The sequence below is a fragment of a genome, unplaced genomic scaffold (assembly GCF_019419815.1).
Source record: "Pyrus x bretschneideri cultivar Hongxiangsu unplaced genomic scaffold, Pyrus_bretschneideri_v1 Contig11, whole genome shotgun sequence".
NCBI classification, from domain to species: Eukaryota; Viridiplantae; Streptophyta; class Magnoliopsida; order Rosales; family Rosaceae; genus Pyrus; species Pyrus x bretschneideri.
The window spans coordinates 6,132,563-6,157,885 of record NW_025999402.1 but is presented as its reverse complement, the minus strand read 5'-3'; the positions used below and the strand labels follow the sequence as shown (position 1 = coordinate 6,157,885).

General features: G+C 37.2%; 1 protein-coding gene and 1 long non-coding RNA gene across 2 annotated transcripts; both read left to right on the top strand.

Moving 5' to 3' along the window:
- The first annotated feature begins 79 nt into the window (after window positions 1-79).
- Window positions 80-2,195, top strand: LOC125473490. The gene is made up of 2 exons (XR_007255367.1): window positions 80-1,530; window positions 1,863-2,195. It is a non-coding gene; the product is annotated as an uncharacterized LOC125473490 (long non-coding RNA).
- Window positions 2,196-10,917: 8,722 nt separating this feature from the next.
- On the top strand, window positions 10,918-11,924 carry LOC103930079 (transcription factor bHLH149-like). The gene is made up of 2 exons (XM_048572847.1): window positions 10,918-10,991; window positions 11,098-11,924. The coding sequence occupies exon 2, from the start codon at window positions 11,163-11,165 to the stop codon at window positions 11,790-11,792; it is 630 nt and encodes a 209-aa protein (XP_048428804.1). The 5' UTR covers window positions 10,918-10,991; window positions 11,098-11,162; the 3' UTR covers window positions 11,793-11,924.
- The last annotated feature ends 13,399 nt before the right edge of the window (window positions 11,925-25,323 follow it).

The following is a 25,323-nucleotide window of genomic DNA, read 5'->3' as shown; positions in this document are numbered from 1 at the left end:
TTTAGTGTTGAAATTTTAAAAACGTATTTTTCCTAATACCGCACTTCAAGGACAATCAGTAATTTATCAAGTGGACAATGTTCGGCGGCATGACTATTTAAACACAGGCTGATTATTCCTTTCTTTCTGCAACTAATGTCCTTCCTCTGAGTGTCGGTATGTGTAATTGTGTTTATTTTTTTTCCTTGCAGCCATATATTGAGGCAAGTAAGAGGGTTAAAGAAAAAAGAGTGGCCCAAGAAATGACGGGTGATGAGGAAAACCAGGGCATGCAAAATGCAGAAAGAGGAAAGAAGCCTTCATGTTCACGGAATCAGAGCTGCCGCGCGGCTTTGCAGTCTGATAGAGAAAAATCCTGTGTTCAAAATCTGTCAGTGAACTTTCAAGAAAGTCTCCTGGAAGGGATTGACTGGAGTAAGTAATGTGGTTCACCTAAGGACTCAAGAATTTCGGGTGGGGTTTGTTTTTGAAATCGGAGACTCTTTATATTCCGGGGAAGGTAGGTCTTGTACATTTCTTATATATGTTACAATCTTGCCGGTCTTTCGTGTATATTTTGGAAATCCGTTCCCCTGGATGGAAATGTGGTAGCCTAGCCCTTATGTTTTTGGTGGTGAGCGGCTACAGACGGGGTTCGAAAATGCATCCTCAGACCCTTCCCTTAGTGTAAAGAAAGGTTTTTAGCTAATCGTCTTTTGTTTCAACCGCGACTTTTCTTCCATGATATTTCTAAACAATCTCTCTCTCTGAAGAGAATCTTCTCTTCTCAGAGGCATGGAGAATGATCGACTGTGTTTACAAATGTTTGAAATGACAAAGTTGGTTTCGGCACAGATAAAATGCACCGTGTAGAGGACCGATGGATGCACGAGAAACGAGCTTACTGTCGAATTTTGAAATTTTGGTTACAGGTTAGATCATTGTATCCTAGTGGACAAACGCCTATGTAGGTAAGGGCGAACTTTTGTTAAAATGTCTTGAAGCTAAATGGAAAACAAAGAGAGTTCATAGCTTTCAGGCGGAAAACGCTCCAGTCTCGGCAATAATTTCGCTCGTCACTTACTGCCTATCACAATTGGGCCTAGATGTCAATGAGATTTTTTTAAGTCACCAATTTATTACGTGTTAATCGTTTATTAGATGAATAGTGTACTGTTTAAACACGTTTGTAAGCATTTAATAGACGATGATAGTACTCAAAACAAATCTCGGTTGGATGAGAGAATTTCTAAGTAAATCCGTAAGTTAATTAATCCATTTTACATCAACATTCGCATAATCTGCATGTTTGTATGAAGACATCTGGCTTTAGTTTTGGGGATTACAAATGTTGAAGGAGAGCAGAGTGAAGTCATTGAAGTGAAAGCTATCTCTCTGTGCAAACATGAAGGCTGAGACCGAGACACAGATCATGGATTCCAATGCGACGATTTCTGGGGCTGATGGGAAGAGCTTCCTGGAGAACTCTGTGAGTGAAAGCTTCTATCAGAGACTCAACAAGTTGCATAACTCATCTGGCCTGAACCTCCTGTGAGTTTTCTCAAATTTTGAGGGTTTTTGGCTTCTGGGGTTTCCTTGTTTCTCTGTTTTTCTCCCTATTTTATTTCGAAATGTGCCAGAAAGCAATGATTCTCATGATGTGTTTTGTTCATATTATATAGGCTGTGTTTGGTTTTGATAAACTTGGGGGGTAAAAAAAAGCAAAGTGGCAACCTTGTAATTCAAAAATGCGAAGTTGCATGTGGATATATAGGCAGCTTATATATACATACATATATACACACACACATAAATTAACGTATCATATTATTTTAGAAACGAAAGGGTCAGCATTTTGCTAATAAGCCGTTATCTTCTGGCAGCTTTCAGAGCCATTATGTGCGAAAAATGGTGACGTTTTTTTTTCTAGAATTGCATATGCCGCTTAGAATCTGCATCACTTGAAATTACATTTGTTGTACCGTATATTAGGCTTCAATATTGGGACCTCACTGCTTAGCCATGTAAAAGCGGAATGAAATATTGAGGTCCCACTACTTAGCCCATGATGTATGTAAGAGGGGAAGGAAACCCTTATTCTATAAAAGGATCCTTCACCCTCACTTTAGGAGGAGGGCAAAGAGAGCAAATCCTAGCCTCTATAGCCTCCATGTACATTGTAACTCTCAATTTACATAGTGAAACTGGATCGACAACAGTGTGAACGTAGCCCCAACTTAGGATGAACCACATTATATATTTGTATTTTTGTGCGTTTGTGTGATTTACGGTCGGATTTACGTTGTTCCAAAGTCTCACTGATTTTGTGCATCAACAACATTATAATCTTGTAAATACCATGGAAAATCAGAAAGTGAGACTCGGTTTTATTCCTTATCAGTAACAAGCTTCGGTTTAAAGTTCTCTCTCTTTATTTGTACAAGAAAATTTTTCATAGCTGATACAAACAAGAGTCTCATCAGATATCTAGACAAGGAAGAAGCTGAACTTCTTTCTGGAGCTGAAAGGGGTTCGGCCTCCTGTAGCAAAACACAAATCTTTGAAACGCCTCAGAAGACGATCATCAGCTGACACACAGACCGTTACAGTTGATGGCGGTCCGTATCCAACGAGGGTAACCTGTCTATTAAAATATCAGTAACCGAAGGGTATCATTTTTCAAAGGTCCCCAATCCTCTCTTCATTTCAAAGAACTTGTAGCTTTCAACTTACTACTACTGTTTCGCAGTGGTTTCTCATCCTATTTGTCAAATTTTCTGGTGTTGCATGGCCCTTTCCGTATTTGTCACGTAAAGATTCTAAATGCAGGAAGCTCGCAGTAAGTTTAGCGTCGAAACTGAGCCTGAAACCACGGTTTCCATTGATCCCGTGGATGGATATCTTAGTCCAGAAGGATCAGCAATTCTTCATTTCAAGAGACCCTCACCCTCAGCTTCAACGGGGGAGAATAAATTGCAAGGTAACGCTTATTTTCGCGTACAAACCAATCAGGTCTGCCAAAACAATCGAATTGCACGAGCTGTTTCAACAAATGTGAATTGAATCAAACTTTGCTTGTCTTGCAGATTTACTATTGCAAGGAAGATGAGGTCCGGTTGTATCAATCGTTATTATTCCAAGCACCCCTCCGAGAGGAAATTGCAGGATCGTGTAAACTTTAGGTGGTTATATAATTAAAACATAAACAAGGAGTTGGCTGACTTGATCGTAAAACAATAGCCATTGGATGCCAAGCACAATGATGTCGATGCAACAACACCAAAGTCTTCTACAAAGCATCTAACCGTATACAACTACTTTATGGGAATCGTTTATTGTGTGTCTAGGGTTTGCATGGACCTTAGTATTTATACTGGTTAAGGTATTAAGATTCTGTCCATAAAGGAATCCCAAATCTCACATTTTTAGCCTATCAGTTAGGTGTCATAATCAGATAAAATCAAGAATATTACAAGACACCTAATATAAGATTGATATCTTTAGGAAATCAAATCACAATATCTACATTAATCTTCAATATTACATTCCTATTATATGTTGTAGACGATTTAGGGTTGATTTACATCGGAATAAATCCAACATATCTAACCCAGAAGAAAGCGCACTTGCATGTTATTGCATCAAAACATATAAATGTTGACTAATCTGACTAACATGGAACTTGGTCATACGTTGTAAAGCCAAAAACTTGAAAAAGCAGCTTACAGCTACCGGATGCGCGCTGACATTATCTCCTACAATTATTTGTTCACCGTGATGGCAATATCTCCTACAATTTTTTGTTCACCGCGAAAATTGGATACCAAATTACACATAGCAGCTATAGTTACTAAAAAGTATAAAACAGTTTTGCCCTAACTAAAGCATGAGATTTCCTAATTGTGTTTCTTCTTTTACATCATTATCATTATTGTTAAAGAGTCTTGCTTCTAACTAAACAACCGTCCATGTGACCGACCATCCACGAGCATGTAGCCCGTGTGACCAGATTGTCAACCGTTGATGCATGTGAACAATATTATCGAACCCAAGCCTGTGCTTAGTTGTTATTTGTTGTCATTAGTTTAACATAAAACACCATGATTATGGTTCTTGGGACAAGCAATGGATGGATTGCTCACTAAGACACGCACACTCGTGCGCACCTGTCTCCATTTGATCAAATGATGAAAGTGTGATCACTAATGAGGATTAGGCACCTAATTAGGGTACCCGGAAAACCAAATATAATTATTTAGGTTAGAATCAATCTTTGACAAAAGCTCTTAAGACTTAACCAAATCATGTGAATATGGACCATGTTTGTTTAATCAAATTAGATTAAATAATCACTCGCATTATAATATTAGAAGAGATGACAACTTAAAACGCGCTTCTGCCACCAAATTCCATGTTTATCTTCTTCCCAACATTGTTGTCTGAGTGTTGAATATTTAGTCCATTGCACTATCTAATTGGCTCTACCCACCCACTTGTACTAATTTCATCCTAATTTAGTTGTTCAAACATTTGAACTTAATTTTAATTTCGTTTAAAAGATGTGATTATGAGACGGAGGCTTATATCAAAAGGGATAGAGAAATACCTAGAAAGACTTTAAAAGAGATTTTAAGAAAAGATATGAAATACTTGAAGTTAACGGAAGACATGGCGCAAAACCGAGTGCAGCGCCATTCGATGATTCATACAGTCGACCTCACTTAGCTAGTGGAATAAGACTTAGTTGTTGTACTTCAAATTAGGGTTGTTCATAAAATAAGCATCTCAAAACTTCTACTCGTGTCACAAAAACTTACAATACAATTTTGAAGAGAAAAGAAAAACTCATGATGGACTCAATTGTTGTTAGACCTAACTATTACTTAGCTCAACACTAACAATTGATGATAAGTGGGGATGAACAAGAGCTGCTAGATTTTCATTTGAAATATCTTCTTGTCAGAACAGACTCCTTAACTTCGGAAATACCTTACCAAGATCCCAAATCCCAAATGGGTGATTAGAGGTGGAAACAAAGCTAGGATTCAATAAACAATGATTGAAGTAACAAGACTAAAGATGTGATAGTTTTTTTTTATTTTTTATAACAGTTAATTCTTAAAGTGTCTCTCATTAGCATTAACAACTGTGAGAATGAACTCTTCAACTGCCTCTCTTACTAATTAATCTATAAGAGTTGAAGTCTTCAAGTTTCATGATTTTCCCCAAGACAACCAAATGGAGGCTTGACCAGCAAGTTTGATTCAGATTGGAAATGCAGCTACATTAATTGTATCAAAGTCAAAAACCTAACAATTTAGAAAAACATCCCCCCGTGACAGATGAAACCAAAGAGATATAGAGTTTGCTTGTCAAATTAAACATCATAATTATTGATTAATGAGAAAAAAATATAATTAAAAAAACTGAATGACAAAGATTTTTAATAATAAATTGAAGAAACCCATGTTAGGGAGCAAGGCTGCACCAAAACCAATCAGGGGTTTCCTGTCTTATGCAGTCACAGCTCACAGGTCTTTTGGTTCATCTTTGTGATTCAGTTATTTAGTCCCAATCAAATTATTTTATTTAGCGGGGAACACCAAATGAAACCACATTGGCTATTTTTTCAATTAGTTTAGAGAAGGGATAAGTAAGAATATTGCGGAGGATGCAAAGGAAATTGTATAGTGAATTAGCAAATCCACAATAAACTTGTAGCTTAAGTCATTAAAAACAGTTAATTTTGTAATTGAATTTTTATATTCGATGCTCGGATAGTTATTGTTCCTTGATTAACTCGAGAAGACATTATCTCACCGTAGTCAAGGTTGAATCTTTTACCTCATACGACAATTATCATTACTTATTGACCCAAACCTGAGAAGTTTGGGTGAAACTGTCACAGCCCGACCCGGGATGGCTATTTTTTCAATTAGTTTAGAGAAGGGATAAGTAAGAATATTGCGGAGGATGCAAAGGAAATTGTATAGTGAATTAGCAAATCCACAATAAACTTGTAGCTTAAGTCATTAAAAACAATTAATTTTGTAATTGAATTTTTATATTCGATGCTCGGATAGTTATTGTTCCTTGATTAACTCGAGAAGACATTATCTCACCATAGTCAAGGTTGAATCTTTTACCTCATACGACAATTATCATTACTTATTGACCCGAACCTGAGAAGTTTGGGTGAAACTGTCACAGCCCAACCCGGGATGGCTATTTTTTCAATTAGTTTAGAGAAGGGATAAGTAAGAATATTGCGGAGGATGCAAAGGAAATTGTATAGTGAATTAGCAAATCCACAATAAACTTGTAGCTTAAGTCATTAAAAACAGTTAATTTTGTAATTGAATTTTTATATTCGATGCTCGGATAGTTATTGTTCCTTGATTAACTCGAGAAGACATTATCTCACCATAGTCAAGGTTGAATCTTTTACCTCATACGACAATTATCATTACTTATTGACCCGAACCTGAGAAGTTTGGGTGAAACTGTCACATCCCGACCCGTGACGGATCACTTCCCGGACCCGCTCCACCACCGTAGCACGATATTGTCCGCTTTGGGCCCCACCACACCCTCACGGCTTTGTTTCTGGGAACTCACACGAGAACTTCTCGATGGGTCACCCATCCTGGGAATGCTCTCGCGCGCTACTCGCTTAACTTCGGAGTTCCCATGGAACCCGAAGCCAATGAGCTCTCAAAAGGCCTCGTGCTAGGTAGGGATGAGAATATACATATGAGGATTACTCCCCTGGGCGATGTGAGATGTCACAGAAACTAAGTGGAGGTCCAAACCGATTGATGTTGAAGAATTAGCGGATGAATTATGGATAGGGGTAAAATGATACTCGAACCCAAAACTAACTGGTTCTCCCCGAAATGCGTTGATGCGCATCAATTAGCTGGACATCTAGGGGTAAAACATTGTTTCTATGCAGGCTGCTAAAGTGATACCAAATCAAGACAAACTTTGAATACAAAATATGACCTCAAAATAACAGAGGTCAAAGTCGGCTAGTGAGACAATATCAAATCAACTTCATCGTAAAATTCAACGTTGAGTATCATTTTATAACTTAACAGGAAAAAATGAACCTGTCTCACCACAGAGTTATAACTGTTGATGTATAACGTGTATTATTTTATGCTAGAAATTTCCAATCCAAGTGTTTTGCATTGAATTAAACATAAACTAATTTTAATTAAACCCAACTTTTTGGTAATGAGGTCTGTCTCACACAAGGAGACAAGCTTTCTGGCATGTAATTAGTTGGAGGATCTTATTTTTTTTTAGATTGTTTATATCTTCCAATTTGTGAAATCAGGCCCCTTAATGTGCTTACATAACACATGTTCTAGGGTTTAAGATAATCTAATCGATCAAATATTGCTTAATTGATAAGATTAAGTGGAATAATTATTGTTATTAATTAGTAGATGAGATATTTAAATAAATAAATTTAGTAGTGGAAATTAGAGAGGCCGAACTTTGGCACAATGGAAATATTATTCCTGTGTAACAAAAAATCAAGAATTTGGTCTCTTTACAAAATAAAGATAAGATTGTGTACGATAGATTTATGGTTTTGTTAAGTTGGTGTCGCTCATTTTAGCGAGGAAACCACAAAAACAAAAGGAAAAGAGCATGTTGGAAGACGAAGACGTGAGGCAGGCAATGTGGATCGAACCCGGCCACATCCTTAAATTAGGAGGTCGGTCCAAACTCCAAAGCCGCTGATAGAAAATTACAAAAATAATGGTCCAGATGATTGAAAGCGCCATCAAAACAACCACATGCCTCTCTCTCTCTCTCTCTCTCTCTCTCTCTCTCTCTCTCTCTCTCTCTCTCTCTCTCTCTCTCTCTCTCTCTCTCTCTCTCTCTCTCTCTCTCTCTCTCTCTCTCTCTCTCTCTCTCTCTATTTGGGCATTACCCACTAATCATTGCTAAGCTAAAAGACAAATTCCATTTGTCCCCAAAGCCAGTTGATGGAAGCCAACACATTTGGGTTTTTTAAAATCAGCTATTTCCACATCATCAATCCACCAAAAATAAATCCATAAATAAAAACCGAATATATTTTCTCAAGTATCATCTGTGGATATTTCTTTTTCGTTCTGCAAGCGATATTAGGGAGTGGATAGTTGAACTTAAAATCTTAGCAAATAGAGTGAATGCATTTAACCGGCTGAGCAATACGCATGGTGTATTATCTCAAAGTTTTTAATATTATTTCATTTAACACATAATTAAGTAATTTCTCAATTGACAAAAATATATGATAGTCGCTTTCTGGTTGCTAACAAATTGATATTCACGTATATTATAAAGTTGGATTGTATTCAATTTTAACCGTTGTAACCGTGTTGTTATCATATCTACCTCGAATTAATCAATACGCAAAACGATATAACAATAATGATGCATTAACTCATATTTATTTATTGCCAAAATGAGAACAATTATATATCTATATCCAAATGGATTTCAAGTTATAACGTATAATGTTCGAGATTGTCACCCCAAATAAACTACTATACTATATCAGTCAAGACATGGAACTATTTAAGATTTTATTGATTTAACACATTCGAAATTTTAAAAAGTGGACTTAGTGGAAGATTGCAAATATTATAACAAAAGAAGACATGCCGGCCTTGCAAGACAAGAATCACGACGACCAGACAGACCCATGTTTTTTGGCAAATTTTCCGGTGACACGTTGCCCCGTGGATTGAAGCTTTCACTCTATGATTTGGTAAATTTCAAAGTGCATTTATAATATAGGGCGAACTCAGGTGGAAGGTAAAACATCTATCGTACTTGACAATTGACATTATTTTCACTTTACAAATAGAATGTTTTCATGACTTAAACTTGTGACTATTTGATCGCTAAAAAACAATTTTTCCGTTGTGTCAAAACTTACTCACAAAGTGAATATAACATTTTTGGTAAAAAAATTTATTGGAATTCAATGCGGCACGTTTGAAATGCATTTTATATTTTCTTAAGAGACGTGAGGATATGTTTCACCTGCCAGGGTGACGTACAACTCAAAACATTTATATCACAAAACACATTTCCAACTCTGTTTAGACCGAAAAATATTTTGGTGTGCCAAAAAAATAACTCGATACATTAAGTGTAATTTAATACAATTGGACGGAAATTTTAAGAAAACAATTCCAACCAATTGTAGTATGAGACTGGTGTACGGAGCCATGATCTCGGCACAATGAAAGTTTATCTGCTTTAGACTTTAGTTGCATCTAATGAAGGTTTACCTGCTGTAGTTGACCTAATTAATTTTTTAGTTTTCTCATTTCTCATTTTTTTTTATACATAAGCAATATCAGAAAAGAGAGAAACGCATGACATAATTCGAATGCATGAGCATATACTTTCAACCATTTAGAATCGGTTTGAGATTGCTTATGTAGAAAGTTTTTTTTTATTTTTTATTTTTATAATAAGGATGTTAAAAGTTTTATAGATCAAATACCGTTTTTACGATTAATAAGCAATTTTAAGCATTTAAGCATTTATGTCAAACATAGTTACACAAACACAACTATGCTAGATTTGTAAGAGTGGGGAGTCCACAATATAAGTACTTATACAAAAATACGTCATTGCTTTCGGTTGTTAAGAAGCATTTTTAGTTTTCAAAAACAATTTTCAAACGGAGTCTTAAACTACAAACCCATTAAATTTATTTTAATCGTTTTATGTGAATTTTGTGAATCACACGCAAATAAATGTCGCGTTCATTTAATTGAAAGTGAAATAACCCAACATTCACTATTAGAAAAACAAAACTAAAGAGCCCACAAAACATTGTCCGATTGATGAAGATTGCACATGTTCCCAATCACCAGCATGTTCAACGGGGAGGGTCTCTTTTGTTCTTTACTACTAGTGCTCTATTATTTTTCCAATCAAACTTCAGCGTTACGCTGCTAATTCATCCCAACGTCTTTTTCTTTTTCTTTTTTAAATTTAATATTATTAAGAGGAGGAATGAGACTCAACTCGACTCTATTATAATAATTAAGGGAATGAGAGAGTTTCGAACACAGAACGTATAGGTGAAAACACAATACACTATCCAGTATGATATTGAACCATATGCACATCATCCCCATGTTTCATAACTTCCCATTTACCAATTTACTTGTTTATTGTTCCTAATATTATTAAAACAGATTAAATCCCAATGAACATCTAGAAATATTTCTTTCAAATATGAAAATGAATTAAAAGAGAAAAAGAAAATTGCGAAGGCTAATGTTCTAAACGTAGCCTTACTACATCCTAGTCGGGACACTCTCACAAAAGCATAAAACTCTCATATATTTTAATCTCATTTGATTCTGTGTCGTTCTCAGTTCTCACCCTATTTGAGAGATATTATGGTTAGGAACAATAAAAGACGGAAATTTAACTTCTGTTACATTAGTCATTAAATAATTAAACTTTGTTTTACAGGGTAATATGATAGGTGACTGAGGTACGTTCTGATGTCACGTATAAAATTACTGAAATAAAAAAAAATTAAAATAACTGGTGATTAAGATGTTGAGGTTCTATCCAAGCATTCAGAGTTCAAAATTCTTATCTTTGAATTATTATTATAATTTTGTGCCATTTTCCCTTAATAATAATTAATAAATAAATATTTTAAAAATGCCCAAAATAAATACTCTGAATGAAAAGGAGAGGAAAAAAAAAAAAAAAGAGTGAGAGAGAGAGAAAAGAATAGAAAGGTAGAGGGAAAAAGGAGGAAGAGGGCGGCAATAAATGTGATTAAGGTAACACCGCGTTGTTCCCGTGAACTGCTTTTATATTCACTCTCAAGCCCTTCCCACTCTCTCCCATTCCCATTTCTCCTCTCTCCCTCCCCCCAACCCAACACCCCCCCCCCCCCCTCTCTCTCTCAAAACCTCCACCCAAACAAACAACTCAAACTCCGCTCTCTTTTTATCACTTATCAGGTATATAGATACAATCCTACATGTGTGTGTGTGTAAATATGATTTGTTCATCTTCTTGTTTTCATCATCGTAATATAACAATCGTTTTGTATGATTATATTTGCAGGTGTGTGTGTATATATATCGGTGATTGTTGAATTGCACTCTCAACATATTTCAATATCTTCTTCCATGGCGGCGTCGATGATGTCGAACTTTGACGGAAGCCTGGACGCGTTGTCGATGGAGTCGAGCCGGAAAAAGCGGAGAAAAACCGGAGTCGTTGAAGAGGATCACAATCGGAGCTCAGAAACCGGAGTCCGATGGAGATCCGAGACGGAGCAGCGGATCTACTCGACGAAGCTCGCGGAGGCACTTCGTCAGGTGCGACGGAGATCGTCTACGTCGTCGGCGGCGGTGGCGAAGGTAGCGGGAGGCGGGAGGGACGTGAAGGAAGCGGCGGACCGCGTTCTGGCGACGGCGGCGAAGGGGACGACTCGGTGGAGCAGGGCGATTCTAACGGCTCGTCTCAGGATAAGCAAAACGATTCACAAGAAAAGAAAGGCGAGGGTGACCGGGGACAACAGGTTGAAGAAAACGGAGGTTAGGAGAGAGAGAATAATGTTACCAGTTGTGCAGAAAAAAGTTCGGGTTCTGAGCCGGTTGGTTCCCGGTTGCCGAAAGACGTCGCTGCCAAACCTTCTAGAAGAAACGACCGATTACATAGCGGCTTTGAAGATGCAGGTCAGAGCCATGGCGGCTCTCGCCGAGTTACTTTCCGGTTCGCCGGTGAACCGTCCCGGTTCGAGTGTCAACAGTTGACGCTGAGAGCCGGCCGCCTCGGGTTATTGTGCCAGGTGTTTTTTCCATTTTGTAATATTTATAAATATTTTAATCTTATGAAAATTTTATTTTCTTGTATTTTATTGTATACGTAGCTTTTTCTTTTCTTCATTGCCCCGCTATCATTTTTTTTCTTTTTATTTTTTAACCGTTAATTTATTGAGTTGATGGAGTATGCCACCTAATTTATTCTCATTTATCAACAAACACTGCTAATTAAACAGCGTGCTTCCGGCTTCTAATTTTTGTCGTTTGCTTTTAAAATTGTTATTAGCGTTTGAAAATATCCGTGCCTATTTTTATTTTCTTTTTTAAATTAAATTTTTTTTTTACCATATTTCTTAGATATGTGCAATTTTTAAAATATAGGCATTGGTGAAATTATCTATATGCAAATTTATGAAAATATCAATGGATATATCGATATCAATTTCGATATCGGTTGCTTTCAATGAAAATGATGAAAATTTAAAACGAAACTTTAGGGAATGTCAAGCACTCGTTTTGATGAAATATAAGATAATAAGAGTTTATCTGATATTTAATTGATATGTCGGAAATATTAACGAAATCTGTCGATTTTAGCCAAAATTTAAGAGTTTTTATGGTATGTAGTGAAGTTTAGACTTCAGTCCCTTCTATGTCTTTCTCTGATTTTCAAATATTTTCATGGAAATATCGACTATGTCGAAGAAATTTCAAACATTGGATACATGGGGATCATGCTTCATTTTACTAAACTTCAAATAATTAGTCTTCTTTAATTTAAATTAGTGTAGAATATTGTTTATGTAAAAAAAAAAAAAAAAAATTCGAACAGGTTATCAACAGAAGTGTGGTTAGTCTTGCGTTTAAATCTCGACTAAACCAAATCTATTGTTTTCTATGCAGAAACAAAAACCATAAAGGAAAAGTGATTAGCTCCTAAGTGCGATTATGACTTATGATGCTACGATTATATTCTCTACTTTACTTTGAAGCTAGGCAAATAATATAAGGGCTAATTTTGGGTACTTAGAGCAGTGTGGTGCAATTATAAGTCGAATTTTCTTCTATGTGGTTTAAATTACTTTCGGATAAAAGGAAACGACATGATCAAGGTCTAATTCATTTTGGGTCGATCTTTCCCAAAATGAGAAATTAACCAACATTTTTTTTATTCATTTAGTTTTAAATCAAAGTTGAAAGCAGCTTTGAATCCTTTTGCACTCATGTTCGTATCTCTCATTTCGTTTAGTTTAATGTCAACTATTGCTTTTGTAAAAAGTCTAAGTTGAAACCCAAAATATTGTACAAAATTTACCTTAGTTTTGATTTCAATGAAAATTTGCAAAATGGTAAGTTTGGCTTGTTTGAAGTAAAAAATTGGTCTTCTTGTAAGTTTGTAATCAAATGATGAACTGAAATCGGTTCACCCGACTCCTGACTTTAGAATGTAGAAAATAGAATGTATCTGACAATGTAGTCTAATATCCTAGTTGATAGGCTGTTGGAGTTCCACCTATGTGTCCCGAGTTTGAAACTCCCTTATCCCTTAATTTATTGTTATGGTTTGAAACTCCCCCCCCCCTCCTTTGAATAATAATATGAGGGAGTTTCGAACCCTTCCCCCTATCATATTAGAGTTTTTTTCTATTTTTTTGGTGAATAAATGATATTATCTACACTAAAAAGGTGGGGGAGTGGACTAAGCCTCAAAATGGGTTAGCAACAATGTGGTTCAAATTCGTCTTTGACGAGAATCGAACCTAAAACATCTCACTTATAAGAGAAGAGGAATACACTAGACCGTAGTACTAAATGACAACTATTATATTAGAGTTAAGTACAATGAACTCTCTTACTATTGCGGTCAATTATGTCTTTCCCTTAAGGCCCACCAGATGAATGATGGAGATTAGAGACCATGTATGCTAAATCTCTTCCAAACCTTTCTCCTTTTTACAAAAATGGACCTGCAGCTTAATTGCTTATCGCTTGTATTGTATGGCACTAAAGACTTCTATTTGTCTCATATTCACCGATAAAATCTTTCACTTCAAGCAAGAGTAATGCTCCACGTACCACATTTACTGATTACCTTGCTAATCACTTCTTTAATACACATGAACTCTATTTGTATACATGAAACTCACATGTATTAGAAAGGTGATCAGAAATGTGATCCAAATAGCTACACTCTTCAAAGCAAATAATTTGCAGCTCGGTTAGTAGTAGTCGTCGTCGTCGTCGTCGTCGTCTTTCATGTACCACACGATTATGCATTCGTCTCCTTTCTGACACCGTCCCTTCCAATAATTTAGAAGATAAAGTGAAACTAACTTCAGAAGAAATTAAAAAAAAAAATTTAAGATTTTTTTTTTTTGTTGTGGGGGGGGGGGGGGGGGGGGAGGGGGGAATCGCGTTAGTCCCACTTCCACAAAATTGTGGGTCTTACAAGATACAGCCGCACATCATGTGCCTCAGGGACCCTACAATTCCAAGGGCACTGACCCTCCAACAAGTCCAAACCCTAATTCCAAAAAGCATGCATGTGCGTGTAAAACAAACCGTCACATGCTATTTGAAGCAAATGGGATATGCCCTATAACTAAAGGGCAATCAAAAGTATTGCTCCACAAGCATTCAAATGTTTAGTGTGGGGGAATATTTATACAAACATTTTGGTCCCAAACAAGGTTTTATAGGGCATGTCCTACCACCAAAATGTCACTCTTAGACATTTCATATTCCTATTATTGGGAGGGGTTAGCAAGTCTGGTTACGGCTCGAGACACGTGTCGTGTTGCAAATGGAGACGGGACGGAGGCTAGGACCATCCCTATCAAGTTGTACGTGTAGAGATCAAAAGGGTTTATCGAATCAAGGACCACATATTTTGTGTTCTTGTTGGCTTTGCCAATGCATGCTCCGTCTGTTTTATCGAATCACATTATTTGTGTGCTTTTCTTTTCCCCATTTATTTCTTCATTTCAAGCACACACACTATATCCTCACATGCTTCCATGTGCGTTCTTTTAAAACCTATCTTTTTCTTTCCTTTACTTTTGTTTTTTAATTATTATTTTGAGTCCCATGGGTCTACCACACGAGAAATATTTACCTGCGTTATGAGGAAGAGACAATACAAAATGCAACGAGAGTAGCTTAGGGTCTGTCTAATAATAATTTCGTTTTCACTTTTTTTTAAGAAACAAATGAATAAAAATTGAGAACTTATTTAGTAACTGTTAGGGTTAACAAAATTTGGCTTGGTTTTCATTTTTATTTAGACTATTTAAAAAATAAAAAACTAAAATAGTTATAAAATAGACTATTAGCTTATAACTCTAGTGCAGATTAATTAGCACCACTTACAATTTTGAACTCTCATACATCATCTTGGTTCCGTAAATTTAAAAGTGAAACTTAGAGGTATACTTTATGAAACGAATATAACTCTTCGAAGCAGACAGTGGCGTAGTTACATTGACTAGAACATATGTACTATTTTTTACTCACACGACTTTAAATCCTCCTCTTTGCACTTTATAGTAATTTAAAGTAAAATATCGTTTGTATCAAAATTTCGATTAATTTTCCTCTTCCTCTAGCTAGCTAGTTTGCATCGCCACCGTTCATCAAGACTTTAAGATAAATCTTATCCAGAATCTGCAAGGAGAATTAAAGGCCTAATAAAGAATGTCTGACCAATGAAAACTCGTACTATCCATAGAGATATAATATCAATATCATGTAATTTCATGATAGCTGATCGCTCAAATGGTCCAACAATTTGAGCTCAGGAGGGTATGGAGGTCCAAGACATAGCCTTCAAGTTCGGTTTTACAATTTAAATCGCAACACCTGTTCCAACTTGGCATGCAACGTGTCGTTTTCTGGATGGGTACCTGATTATGACATGGATAGTGAATGTGCCAAATTAGCCTGCGCTGGTCACTTGCAGCCAAGTGACATGTCGCCATCGGACCAAATCATCAAATAATGCCCGCATATTCTTCTGCATTATTTTTCTCATATTCTTTTATCATCCTGGTTTCTATCGATCGACAGACCTTGATCAGGTCACATATGCAAACAGTTAAATCAATTTTGGCTTATGCCTCAGCATTATTTGACGTATATAGCTGATTTTATCAGTTGTAAAGTTTTTATTTTTTTAGAAAAATTAGTTTGGAAACTTAGCTGCATTTCTGCATACTTTCTTCCATGTTCAAGAACATATATATATATATATATATATATATATATATATATATCACATCACTTTCAATTCTAATATTTGACATAGCTCTCAAGTTCAATTCAGTTGTATTTGTGACATCCCACATCACCCAGAAGAGTGATCCTTATATGTATATTCCCATCCTTACCTAGCGCGAGGCCTTTTGGGAGCTCACTGGCTTCGGAGTTCATCGGAACTCCAAAGTTAAGCGAGAAGGGGGCTAGAGCAATCCCATGATGGGTGACCCATCGGGAAGTTGCTCGTGAGTTCCCAGAAACAAAACCGTGAGGGCGTGGTCGGGGCCCAAAGCGGACAATATCGTGCTACGGTGGTGGAGTGGGCCCGAGGAGTGGTCCCCCCCCGGGCCAGGATGTGACAATTTGGTATTAGAGCCTAACCCTGGCCGTGGTGTGCCGACGAGGACGTCGGGCCCCTAAGGGGGGTGGATTGTGACATCCCACATCACCCAGGGGAGTGATCCTTATATGTATATTCCCATCCTTACCTAGCACGAGACCTTTTGGGAGCTCACTGTCTTCAGGTTCCATGGGAACTCCGAAGTTAAGCGAGTAGCACGTGAGAGCATTCCCAGGATGGGCGACCCATCGGGAAGTTCTCGTATGAGTTCCCAGAAACAAAACCGTGAGGGTATGGTCGGGGCCCAAAGCGGACAATATCGTGCTACGGTGGTGGAGTGGGCCCAGGAAGTGATCCACCCCTGGCCGGAATGTGACATATTTCTCGTATGCCAATATTTTTGTGAATGCCTTTGTGAATTTGTACATTTAACGTTTAAGATTAGGTTGTTGTTTTAAGTTTGTTTTCTTTGTAAAAGGAGCTAACACTTAAATATTTCATGCGCAATGTATAAAACAAAATATTATGGATATCTACAGTGAAGATAGTGTTCCATTTTCATTGGTAAGAACGGTTTCCATTATTCTTTTATGTCTTTGTGTTGATTCATTAATCCTCTTGTGTTTTTTGGTTCATATGACATTCAAAAAATTTGTTTATTGAATTTGAGCGCATGACTGAAAGCACACATTTGATCCATTTAGTTTTATATATTTTTTAATACAAGTGATATTTTGTTTTTAATTAAACTAACTGCAATTTGAACTCAAAATGTATATAATACAATACATGCGCTCTAATAAATGTGATGACGCGCACCGTTAAGTTAAAAGATTCAAGTTTGGATATGGATTTCAGTTAAACAAAATTTGGTTGAACCTAATTGCAATATGTACCTCTATATTCCACACAAGAGAAAGAGATCATATAAGTTAGGGATTTGCCAACACCACATATATGAGGGCAGCAGTAAACTACAAAATAGAGGAAGTACTTTAGAGTTGTCAAAGTCCACAACCACTCTATAAAGGAAGGCCCCAACAACATTGGACGCACTTGGAGTTGGCCCCCCAAACCCAAAGTAAGAGGACAAAATGTGTGTCGAACAAGCCTTTTTTGGCTGGGGACCCTGCAGCTGCAGGTGCACTGCAGACACTTTGTTTTGTGGTGCTCTCCATAAAATTAGATAATTGGCAACTCGTGGCACAACCTATGAGCACACATACGCATTATCCATCTCTAATCTTCTGATTCTTAGTCTTGTGACAAAGTTGACCATTAATATCACATTACCAAAGTTTTTGGGGACCCTATTGTTATTTTGCCGAACGTGGCTTCTTGGTGGCAAAAGAAAAGGACCTCTAGGGTTTTGCCGTGCTCTGCTGCTTCACTTGTTCCCAACCATTATTTGCTGATGTAGGTCTTGGTTGGCATTTCGTATAGAAAAACTCTTGGTTGGGATAAGGATTCAAAAGTTAAATGCTACTCAAACTATTCTTAGTGGCGGATCCAATAAACTTTCATGTTAGGAAAGATGTTCAAACGCTATTTTCTCCATTCCTACCAAACAATCTTAATAACTCACGCAACTCAATCCTTTTAAGATTTTTGTAAAACAGTTTATCCTCATGACAGGTGTAATTAAAGTGAGCTTTCATGAAATTTCTGAAACATCATAGGTAGCAAAAAAGGATAGTAACAACGGCTATTGTCAATTAATAGCTTTTTACTTACCCTAATGTAGATCTGCCACTAATTGTTATTGTGATTGTTTATAACAAACCCTGCTACCTGGTGCGAGATTTATACGCACACAAATTAAACCCTTTTTTTGTCAATTTGTAGTATAAGTGTAAGTAGGGATCGTTCTGGACCGGGGATTAGGAGGGATTGTTAATCACTTGGATTTGACTCAAAAACGTAAAAACACAATATAAAACACTAAACTAGACTCAAAGAATGTAAAACTAAACTTTAAAACACTAAGACAAACCAAAGACTCAAAATGCTTTTAAAAACACAAACTAAAATGATTTCTAACTAAATTGACATTAAAGTAAAGGGGGATTTAAGTTTATACGAAAATTGAAATAACGAAACAAGTTAAATAAACTAGATAGAATGTAAATATGAAATTGATGAAATGGAATGAATGGATGATAGAATAGCTAAGGGGGTCATCTCCACATATGTTACACTTGCATAATAAAAAGATTTCCAGTTGATCTTTCGATAAATTATGAAACTCATCACCCCGGGTTAATTAGGTCCGCTTAAATTAACCGTCAAGTTTTCCTTAAGTTAATGAATTGGATGGGTTAGCGCAACGCAATTCACAACATTCTCCAAAAGTCCTTTACGTGAACAGTACAATAAAGATACAATCAAAGATCATTAAGCATTATGAAAACTATAAGTGTTGACGAGGCATTCGTTACTATGATGAGCATGAAACTCGTGCCAAGAATTCATTTAACGCGATTGTTTATAAGCAACCTGCACTACTTGTGAATATAAGTTCATAACGATTAGGTGAAAATCACTTATATTCTAGCGTCATATTCATGCATGAAAATTAAGCGCGCATTCTTAATAAACATACATAAATAAGTTATCAATCAAACGGTTAAACAAATTGAATCAACAACTTATGAAATGCAATTAGAAGTAATCAAATCAAAATGCAAGCATAAACATATATTTCCAATCACCCCCTAGCTAAGGGGGGGTTTAGTTCCTCATACAAAACAAAGAGAATTAAAATTAAACATTGAAATCAAAGAAACACCTAAACATTCCAACAACTCAAACTTGAATTGTATGAACGTTTAGGCCCTCTTCTCTTCCTCTTTATTGTAGCGTAAGGTCTAAGGATAGTTGGTTTGGGGGAATGGAAGTGTGGAATGGAGTGAGGAGTGATGGAAATGGAAAGATGGTTTTTGGATTCTAAGGGAGACTCACGGCTAAGAGAGAAAAGGATGTGTTTGTGGTGTGTTGTGTATGAAATGAGATCTCCATGAATGAATGAATGCAAGGGTATTTATAGGAGTAGTGGAGGGAACATATGGCTATGTCATTTGTAGGTGAAGTAAGTGTGTGAGGTTGGTGAAGTAAGTGGAGGTTGTAGGTGAAGTAGGTGGATGTTGTAGGTGAAGTAGGTGGATGTTGTAGGTGAAGTAGGTGGATGTTGTAGGTGAAGTAGGTGGAGTACATGTGTTTAAATGGTTGAAATGTGTAGATGATTATGAGTGATAAGTGATAAGTGTATGATATGTTAAGTGATAAGTGAATGATTATGATAAGTGATAAATGAATGTATGATATGATAAGTGGTGAATGATAAGTGGTAGTGTTTAAGTATTTAAAATAGGGAACAAAGCCCTTCCTTGCCATGCAAGGAAGGGAGACACAAGGAAACACACGACAATGTCCTAAGGTTGCTAGGAATGTTGTTTTTGTGTTCTAAAATGCGTAGGAGTTTTCAATGATGCTCAAACATGAGGTCTTTTTAGGATTTAACTTTCCTACTTCAAGTCTTCAATTTCGTCCATCCTTTTGGCTCCAAGCATATGATATCCATTCCAATCTCTAATTTGCTCCAAAAGGCTCCAAAAGGCATCCTTTTGCATACTTTGCCCTTAGAACCTGAAAACACACAAAAGAAGCATAAAGAACTAAAATAACTAAAGAAACATAACGTAAATGTACGAGAACAAGCCATTTAAGTCGCATAAATATGCTCCTATCAAATACCCCCACACTTAGCTTTTGCTAGTCCTCGAGCAAAACAGAAAAACAAAACAAAAAGAACAAAACACAACCTACACCGTCCAACAATCGTATCAGGGACTTCCAATGCACATGACAAGTTAAAAATCATTATTCCCACAGATTTTAGTCATCTTCTCACTTGAATACATTCTTAATCATAGTCACCACATACTATTTCACAATTAAGCATTTAAAACACTGATTTGAATGTAGTAACATGCCTTAGAGAATTCCCTCAAATCCTTACAAGATATGCACTCAATTTTCACACAGATTTTCTAACTCCACACCCTAAACTAATTATATGTGAGAAGATTGATGTAAACATGAAAACGAACACTCACATATATGTATCATAAAGAGAGCAATTTCTGGAGTTAATAAGCATCTTTAGGTATGATCTCATGAATGGAATGCTACTACTTAGAATCGAGAACCAGTGACACCATAAGCTCATACCAAGTTCAAACTCCACAAATTGAAACACATAACACTCAAGATAGAAGTCACGGGTTGTAATGGGGCTTGGGGTGTGTGGATAACAAAGAAGGGATATGGAAAACAAAGGTTCTTAAAGAAATAGTGAGCAAAGCATTTGAATCAACTTAGAATTCACTTTTGAATGAAAACTCAACTTTTGAACAAAAAGGGAGAATTTAGACAATTTACGCCCAGAATTGGTGTTTTGGAACCTTTCTTCAATCACTTATTCTTTCATTTTTTTTTTTCAAGCTCTTTTTTCTTTCTTTCTTTCTTTTCTCTTTTTTTTTCTTTTCTTTTGAATCTCAAAACATCAACACTTAAACATTCTCTCCCCCACACTTATTTTCTTTCATAATGTAACTCAAAAGGAATTCAATTAAGTCATGCTCACTATCTTTTAAGAACAAGGGTGGGGATTGTCCTAAACTAGGCTAGGTGAGGAAAATGTGGGTAAACAAAGAATAAAGGCTAAACAAGGCTCAACGGGGTTAAAACTTACAAAATATACGAAGTATGGGAAGTAAGGCTATTTGGCTATGGTGGTGGTCACTACACAACTTCTTCTTGAATATGTGTTATGCAAATCAATAACATGCTTTGAATGAAATGGGCATGAGTTCTAGCATTTGGAACTATATGATGAAACGCCTTCTAAGTAGTAACCAAGCAAAGAATAATGAGATCATGCAACGACTTTAGAAAACAAGAAATCACAGATTATACTCTCCAAAGAACGTTATAGGCTCAAGTCTCTCAGGGTTGTAGCGTTTGTTTGAGTTCCTTCTTTCAAGCATGTTACAAAAACGAATTTTTTTTCTTTTATGATTGCATGTGAAGTCATACATTATAACCATAACCAAACATATACCAAGAGTAAATCAAACTTTTCTCTATGTTTATAACTCTTTCTAACCGTCATGCAATTATAAACCAAATCCTTATCATTGTGTTGGAAGGTACCCTAAGACACAAACACACAAAAACAACTCAAAACACTCTTTTTAGGCTTTTTTTAAAACATGTTTTTCAAAATTTTATGTGATTTTCGGAGTTATAAAACAAAACACGCTAAAACAGTTTAAAAACACCTTAAAAACATTTAAAACAGCAAGGAACAACACTTGAAGTTATGGGTGATAAAATTCAACGAATTTGCATCAACATACTTAGTTACCCCCCCACACTTAAATCAAACATTGTCCTCAATGTTTTAAGCATAGATTCACACAAAGCATAAGTAAACACACAAAAAGCACTTAAACATACTAAACATGGCAGAATGTAATTAACAAAGAGAAGAGTTTAGGGATGCAAATCTGGTTATGAAGTGTAAATTCCATCTTCTCCTTGGTAATTGCATTGAGGCTTTGATCTTTGTGATTCCACAGGCTTACTCTTGAACTGGTTTCTGCCCATCGTTGATTTTCCTTTGTGCTACTTCTTGAACTGGGCAGCAGGATGGTTCTTTTGGTCTCCCCCGAAGGTCTGAACTTACCCCTTTTATCTGTTTCTTTGTTCAATCTTTGCAGGAGTGGTCCCTTCTCTGGAAGTGTATCAACCGTTGAAGATGACTACTCGAGAGCAACGTTAGGTAAGCAATCAGGAATAGATTCCAGGCAGTCGGCTCCAGATCGGAAGACTGGCTCCAAGTGCCGGCTGATTGCTTCTTTTACTTTGCCATGCAAGTAAGAACAAGGACAAAGAAAAAGACAGGGAAAGAGCATGATATGAGATACTTTTGCTTTTGACCTTGATGATATGAGATACCTTTGCTTTTGAAGAAGCGGTGAATGAATCAGCACATGTATTTGTTGTGCTGTTTCCTCCTAGGTCATCTGTACTCCAGGCATCTGGTATCATCTTTGGGGAAGAAAAAATTGAGTATTTCGAAAGGCTTTGCTGGGAGTGCGCCCTCAGAGGTGAGGGAGAGTTGGGCATTTTCTTCAGGTTTGCCCTGCCATAAAAGACGAAGGTCGACATATATAGAGATAATAGTAAGTGTTGGTACTTTTTACCCTTGTCGACAAACGTTTTGATCCCGCAAATTCGGCTTTTTGAAATAGTGGCGCCTCTTCGATCTTTGAATACGCCTCTTCGATTTCTGAGTAGGCGCCCCTTCGATTTCTGAACGACGCCCCTTCTCTTTGAACGACACGTGGTAGTGCAGATGCGGCTCCTTTTGACAAAGCTGCACGCGTTTTCTGAAAAGCAGAGAAAGCGTCGCCGAACTTTGCGCTTGTCGGCTAAAGATGTGTAGTTACGATGATGGCCTCCACGTGTTTTCTGAAAAGAAGAAATCTTTTGACAAAGTTGAACACGTCTTCTGAAAAGCCGAGAACGCGTCGCCTAAATTACGCCGGAAAATCCGGCTCTTTGAATCGGTGGACTCGTCGCCTTGGCTTTTTATAGAGCTTTCGATCACTGCCAACATACACACTCTGAAGATCTCCCATTCTTGAAAATCGTCTCCGGCCCTTCGAAATTTAACTCCATCCACCCATTCTCTTTGAACACTTTTGAAAAAAAATGGCAAACTCATCGAACCTTAGCTTAGATTTGAGTCTCAGCAGCGATCCGGTTGCGCCCCGTCAAGGTAATGTATGGCGCCCTTCTTTTTTATCTTCTAACGGTCCTCTTTCAGGTGAAGACTCTGTGATGCAGGACGCCACAACAGCTATAATAGTAGCTAGGAACCTCCTCACTCCAAAAGATAGTAGGCTGCTGTCAGGACGGTCCGATGAGTTGGCCGTTCAAGAGTCCCTTGCACTTAGTGTTCAGTGTGCGAGCTCTGTGTCCAACATGGGCCAACGCCTGCTTGCTCGGTCCCGCCAAGTGGAATCGTTGATGGCAGAGGTGGAAAGTCTTAAGCAGGAAATCAAACAGCTTAAGTACGAGAATAGAAGTTTGCATGTGCTTGCAAATAACTATTCGGCGGGCATGAAGAGGAAGCTTGATGAGCTGCAAGAATCTGAGGGTCGAATTCACAATGACCGTCAAAGGCTTGCGTCTTATCTCCAGAGGCACCTTTTTCCTGGGTCATCCAGCGTTTGGCCAAGTATTGAGGCCTGGAATGCTCTAGCTCCGATGCCTTCCGCTCCGATGCCTTCCGCTTCTATGCCTCCTGCTTCTATGCCTTCTGCTCCTATGCCTTCCGCTTCTATTCCTTCTGCTTCGACACCTCGTAGTGGGGCTTCACGTAAACATCCTCTGTGAAGGCTTCATCTTTCTCCATGTTTAGTATCTTTCTTATAGGGAACAAAGCCCTTCCTTGCATGGCAAGGAAGGGAGACACAAGGAAACACACGACAATGTCCTAAGGTTGCTAGGAATGTTGTTTTTGTGTTCTAAAATGCGTAGGAGTTTTCAATGATGCTCAAACATGAGGTCTTTTTAGGATTTAACTTTCCTACTTCAAGTCTTCAATTTCGTCCATCCTTTTGGCTCCAAGCATATGATATCCATTCCAATCTCTAATTTGCTCCAAAAGGCTCCAAAAGGCATCCTTTTGCATACTTTGCCCTTAGAACCTGAAAACACACAAAAGAAGCATAAAGAACTAAAATAACTAAAGAAACATAACGTAAATGTACGAGAACAAGCCATTTAAGTCGCATAAATATGCTCCTATCACTACCAAACAAAGAAAATAGTGGCATAGAAATACTGAAAATTGTCTTAAAATTCTTAATTTTAGAGAACTAAACAAGTTGTCCCAATGAAACCTTTTGTCATTAACACTAAACTTTCGATATTATAAACATAAATGCATCTATATGATTTTGTTTTTATCTTGAAAGGAAATGGAAGCATTGAAAACCCTCGTGTTTTTCTCAAACTTTATCGTCACTTCCTCTAAGTTTTGGGGTGAGCAACTTATGTCAACTATCTCCGTTACACCACTATGAAATGAAAGCATTCGCCAAGAAAAAGCAGCAGTTCCGCAGGTTTCAAACAGTCTAAACTCTGGGAATTTCAATTTTCAAAATCAGAGAGACTTGTTTGCCAGATCAAATTGGACGAAATCGAAAATTAAACGGAGTCTACCTAATAATTCAATTAAATTAGGCCTGCAGACATGTATTTCCTGTTCCTCGATTAATGAGGCCAGCTTTTCTCTTCCTTTTTAAATTCCTCCAAATTGTGGCGTGAGCAAAATATGACAACTTTCTTCAGTTTTTGAGCAGAGACTCGATTAATTTGGTCCGTTTGAGAGCTCTAGCTAGGGTAAACTTATTCAGCTCTTAAAATAAAAACGCGATCAAATAATGGTATTTCCAATTTGGCATAGTATCCAATGTCCTCTATCGATCAAATAATGATATTTGCATATTGACATAGATTTGCTAGACTCCCAGCCAGTCATCTCACGTTTCCTTGAATAGTGAAACCAAAGAACTAAATCACTGCCCAGGTGGGAAGTTAATGAACGCAATAACGCTTGTGAGAAATGAAGTACCAACCATGCTACCACGTATAGAGATCTAAACAAGACGGATTTGGATCCTCTCCGAGGCAACTGGTCGGGATCCTCCTGACCAATGTTAGTGGACCGTTGAATTTTTATCCAACGGCTACAAACAAGGGGGCCCTCTAAAAGTTATAATAGTTGTAACCGTTGGATAAAAATTAATCCAACAGTCTACTAACATTGGTCAGGAGGATCACGACCAGTTA

Coding starts and splice junctions, on each gene's coding strand:
- LOC103930079 (XM_048572847.1), top strand. CDS start 11,163: ATGGCGGCGTCGATGATGTCGAACTTTGACGGAAGCCTGGACGCGTTG.